At 47.2% G+C, this 5,590-nt stretch overlaps 1 protein-coding gene across 1 annotated transcript in view; it reads left to right on the top strand.

Moving 5' to 3' along the window:
* Window positions 1–2,041: 2,041 nt before the first annotated feature.
* NELFA (negative elongation factor complex member A) overlaps window positions 2,042–5,590 on the top strand; it is a 39,638-nt gene continuing 36,089 nt past the window's right edge. Inside the window, exon 1 of the mRNA XM_019552978.1 lies at window positions 2,042–2,353. Within this exon, the coding sequence (XP_019408523.1) occupies window positions 2,102–2,353 (252 nt within the window). The 5' untranslated portion in view covers window positions 2,042–2,101. The remainder of the gene's footprint in view (window positions 2,354–5,590) is intronic.

Genomic DNA, 5,590 nt, shown 5'->3' with positions numbered 1-5,590 from the left:
GAAGCTAACGGCTCTAACTAAACCATAAAACCACATCTATATAGCCACAAATCTATTAATACAGAGAAGCATAAAGGTTTTTTCTAACTTCCAGTTTGTTTAAAATTCTTAACAGCTAAGTTTCCATTTTAATAATTTCTGCTTGGTTCCAAGGTACCTGTTGCCTATATCTAACTTTGTTTTATACAAACTAATTCCAAATCTCTGTACTGATAAATATTACCCCCAGTCCTAAATTCCACCTGGATAACATGATACACACAGGTTAAGTGATTTGCCTAGGGCCACAATAAGCCATTTACCAGAGAACAACTTAAACTCTGACTATACAGCATCCCTAGGGTCTAAAGAATCATGACCCATTACACCCATATATATACCCAGATATATAAAGTGGCATAACTTCACATGCAGCGCAGACACCGCAGTTTAAGATTTAGATATATAAAAGAATCATGACCCATTCCTATACACACATACAAGTATATGTATATGTAGATACATGTATGTATAGAATGGATCATGATTCTTTATATATACTGCATATGCATTTATACCACTAGTAAAATATACCTGTTACTTGCATCTATTTCTGAAATGATTGGCTGGGATGAAAAAAACACTTGTCCTAGCATTAATCATCCATTCTTAGAGCATCTTTCCACCCCCGACGCCACTGGCAGCAGGGAGGGGGGAGGGTGGCGAGCAGTGACCGCCCGCAGGCCCCGCCATAGACATTGGCGGTGGCCAATCTCAGGGAGCGCACGTTCACCCATGTGCTGCCCCTACACATAGCCAGTGCCAAAGCACTTCATAGATGAGGAACAAACTAGCACTCCATGAACAGAGGTTTTAAGAGCTGCAAAACACTTTGCATGTTGGACACTGATTAGAAAAAAACAAGTTGTACAAATCAGGAACAACACTGCAGGAACGGAGAGGCCAGAAGGATTTGTGTAAAGCTCTCCTGTGCCACCCAGCTCATCCCCCACGGAGAAGCCAGGTAGGAAGTAAACTCCTCTTTAGGTAGATCATTATGAATCACAGGGTCTTCTCAAAAGCCTGGAAAGGAGGGAAGGGATGTATTTGGTTGCCGTCTTGGTCTGAGACAAAAAGAAATACAGAAACGTAGAGCTCTTGGTTCAGAGATGAGCCCTGTTATCAGACCAAATGAGAAATTGCAACACACACACACTCTCTCTCTCTCTCTCTCTCTCTACACAAGCAGACAACCCACTTAATCCACGCCCGATTTGTTGGGGACTGGCCACCCATTCAAACAGGCCAAAAGCAACGAGCTCGCATCGGCCAGGCAGGTGCGCAGAGAAAGCGTGCATCGGGACTTTAGTTGCTTGCGAAGCCTGTCACTCTGCTCCCAACCTGCCCAGCAGGGTGGCCTGCCGCCTTCATTCAGGTCCAGCGGCTGCCAAACAAGCCACCCCGACCCGTGCCGGCAGCTGCTACGAGGAGCGTCTCAGGGACGGAGGTTGTAACCAAAAGCCACAGGCAGATACTTTTTTGGGGGCCTAATCTTTAATTATTATTATTACAACAATTCTTCTTTGCAAGCTTTCGGATTGAAACCTCCATCAACAGGCTGAGGAATCATCCTCAGTTGGTGCGCACGCTCTTCATGTGTGGAACGCAAGGAGCCTCGCACACCCACGCACGCAGTGCCCCCGAGGATGACAAGGCCGCAGCTGCGCACGTCCACGCATGCAGTGCCCCGTCCCCCCGAGAGGAAGGCAAGGCCGCAACGCCCGCGTTACGCGCCGGTTTCATCACCCGCCTCCCGCCACGTGCGGGACTAGAAGCCCATGGGGCTGTCACAATACCGTCACATGATACTATTATCATGTAGCCGCTTCGCTGCCTCCCTGCTTGCTTCCCTTAGCAGGGCGCCGCCATATTGCTGTACGGACACGCCACCATTTTATAACCCGCCCGCTTGGGCGCCGCCATTTTAGATTACGGACGGACAACACCCCCTCCCACATCCCGCCCTCCCTTTGGCCCGCGCGCCGCCATTTTGGGTGACGAAAAGCGCGGGTCCTTGCCCCCCCTCCGCCCCTTCTTGCCTCCGCTGAGGTGCCTTCATAAAATGCCCGTGCAGAACCCCCTCTTTTTTCGGCCCGCTCCCAAGATGGCGTCGATGCGGGAGAGCGACACCGGCCTGTGGCTGCACAACAAGCTGGGCTCCACGGACGAGCTGTGGGCGCCACCCAGCATCGCCTCGCTGCTCACGGCCTCGGTCATCGACAACATCCGCCTCTGCTTCCACGGCCTCTCGTCGCCCGTCAAGCTCAAGCTGCTGCTGGGGATGCTGCACCTGCCCCGCCGCGCCGTGGACGAGGTGAGCCCGGGGCCCGGCCTCGGGCCTCCCCCCGCTTCAGGCAGACTCGTCCCGGACACAAACTGCCTCTGCGTTTCTCCGTAGTAACACGGCAATGTCGGGACTCGTGGGAGAGGTGCAGTTTCTTTTATTAGACCCACGAGATTATTTTTTGCAAAAAATTATAATAATATTTTTTTAATAGCAAGCTTTTGGGGCACAAACCCCCTTCATCAGGCACCGGGTGGGGGGGAGACGGTCAAAGTTCTGGGTAGAAATGAAAGTGGTTTTTTTATTTGTTTTTTTTATTTTTATTATTTGGGTTTTACAAAAGGGAAAACTGCTCTGGTTCATTGTACCGCTTATTTCTTCTGTTGGTTTTGTGTGCATTCAAACCGTTTTGGGGGAGGGATCTCTCTTTTTCCCCCCCTTGCCTGACTGATGAAGCAGCGCGGGTTAGCGGTGAGTCGATGGGGAAGGGGCCGGTCCACCGAGCAAGCTGTTTTACTGTTTTACACCCATCCTGCTGCTGCCATGCTTCGGATGGTGCTTGTCAGTGGGCTGCTTTTAAAAACGACTCGTGTTTATTGTTTCATTTAAAAAAAAAAAAAAGTTTCTTTAGCGTTTGGGACCGGACTGTTATTTATGTTTTGTGCATTATGCCTCACTGAGTGGGCTGTCAGCCTTGATGTATTTTAATACAAGAGAGCGATGGCTCCAGGAAAGTGTAAAGCCATCCATATTCACTCTGATTTATATATATATTTTTAATTGTATAAGTTGTCTGGTGACAACTTCAAGCCTCTCTCAATTCAAGTTTCTCTCTGTGAACAAGTTAGCCTTAAATTTGACTTTGTTTCTGTACTTTGGAGCGCTGTACATCTACTTCCCCTGACTCCTTGTGTACGCATGTGTACTAGTAAGGTTACAGGAGCGCGGCATTGGCACCTGAATATAATGAGATTGGGACCCACGTTGCATCAGCTTTGTGCATCTAAATTGTGCATTGTATGTGTAATTGGTGCACCGTGGGTGCTGTACGTAGTGAGTCTTTAAATTATTTGTGCCCTCTGCGTGTCAGGTTGCATTTACACTTCTTTAAAGGAAGAGTAAGGCAGTTTCCAAGGGGTTCTGTCTCTTTTTACAGAGAATCTTTCATTTTTTAAATGAGTGATGGATTACGTGTACTTTGTAATGGTGGAATACCTCTTGAACTGATCCTCTAACTACAGTGAAACACGTGGATTATTAGACTATCTGATGCCCTTTGGTTTTAAAAAGAATTTTTAGTGGATCATTGGTCCACTTTTTTTTTTTTTTTTTTTTCCCCAGGGAAGTTTAGGCAAGTTCAGACAAGAATAATCTCTACAGTCTTCTTTTGGTAGCTTGGTCCTTTGCTTAGGTATCGTGCTTCTTCTCCCCGATGTTTTATATTTTACAACTACCATAGTACCTTTCATTCAGGAGCTCTACTTTACCAGTACTGATGAATTAATCCTTACATCATCTTAGAGCAGGAATAGATAGTCAAACAGTGTTTTCTTTACCCTATCATAAACCCCATTACTGCTTGCTTGTCATCACTGATTAGTAAGAATAATTGGTCCCTGGTTTTGTGATGTATCTGTGTATTTGTAGACAGTTGTCAAATCTATACTCATGGAGTATTTCTTTGGGGTGAACATGGAAGTGTTTGAATACTTTTTCATGGATTCTGTTTCTTCAAACTTCTTCCTTTTTTTCCTAATTTCTTTTAAGTTAAGCACATTTTTTTAAAATGATGCCTAAAGCTCAGTGCAGTGTTTACTTGAGTTTCTGGCTGATTTTTGTCAGAATAATGATATTTATTTACTTTGCACATTGTACTCCTGTTAACTCCTGGCATGTAAATTTTTGTGCCAGCATTGCACATACTCATGTAGAGCTATCTTGTGATTTTTTTTTTTTTTTTTTTTTTTTTTGATCCTGCCAGAGTAAGAGCAATGTATGTTTTGCTATCCCTGGAATGTCCTGTGAGGGAGATGGTCCTATCCAGCGTAGCTCTGCTGCACAGTTGTCCCCTGGGGTGCTGCAAGATATTTTTAAGGGTGCTGCACAAACACCTACATGTGATTCTCAGGCTAATCCCAAAGATATCAAATAAGAATCTATAGTGACAAAAACATCCTGATCTGATGTTGTCTGAGCTTTTTGCAACAGAAGAATTGCTTTATCATTTTTCTGCACTCGAAAACTGTGAGTTTAACATTTTTCTAAGGGATGCCTTGATTCTGTCAAGGTTGAGAGCCATTGATGTAGAGAAGGGGTATCAAAGATCCACCTTGTGGAGACCTAGGATCTGGCCTATGGGTCTCAAGCTGACCTTTGACCTCTCATGTAACACATGGTGGCCCTAGCCCTGGATGCTGCATGCAATGCACAAGCTGACACTGGCTCTGGGGCTGGTTTGGTGTGGGTGCCACACACTGTTTGCCTCATGCTCACAGTGTACTGTGTGCATTGTGTGAGCCCTGGATCAAGGCTGATGTGTTTCATGCAGCATGTGGGGCCGGACCAGGCACACATGCATGTGGCCCTGGGGGCTGATTGGGGCACGTGCTCCATATGACTCCCTGCTGGACCTGCTCCATGTTCTGATTCAGGTGCTGCATGCAGCATGTTCCTTGTGCCAGCTTTACGTTTAAGTCCCCAGGCTGGGGCTGATATATGCTGCACTCGGCATGCAAGCCTAGTGTGGGGTATACACTGTGTGAGGTGTCTGCCACGGATCAGCTCTGTGTGCTGCCTCTGGTGCATAGGGCTGCTCTGTGGGCCCAGTCTGGCCTACAGCTCAGTCCCATGCTTCTTATCCAGGCCATGGAGCAAAATGAGTTTAATGCCGCTGTGGTAGAAGGTAGTCAGTGCAGTGCCCCCTCTTACCAGTCTACTTGAGTGGGGAGACCTTCTGCCTTATGCACTCTCAAAGTTGGAAGCAGCATAGGTACAAGGTATAAGGGAGCACAAGCACAATGTACTCATGTTGTGTCTCTTAACTCCCTTGAGCTGTGCCCCCAGATTTCTGTGCAGGACAAGGGTGGGTTGTGCACTGAGGGTCAAGGGCTGTGCTAGCCTTATGGCAGCAGTGGGGCTGGGCTGGGGCTGCACTTGGGGGCGGGGAGTGGGGAGGGAATCTGTGCTGAGACAGGGGCTACAGGGTAGCTATGGCAAATTTTAGGGTGGCTGTATACACTCTGAAAACTGCCCCCTCATGCCCCCACC

This window comes from Crocodylus porosus, unplaced genomic scaffold (genome assembly GCF_001723895.1).
Source record: "Crocodylus porosus isolate Cpor-Errol unplaced genomic scaffold, CroPor_comp1, whole genome shotgun sequence".
Classification (NCBI taxonomy): Eukaryota; Metazoa; Chordata; order Crocodylia; family Crocodylidae; genus Crocodylus; species Crocodylus porosus.
The sequence above is the reverse complement of the archived record's forward strand: the minus strand, read 5'-3'. Positions and strand labels throughout refer to the sequence as shown.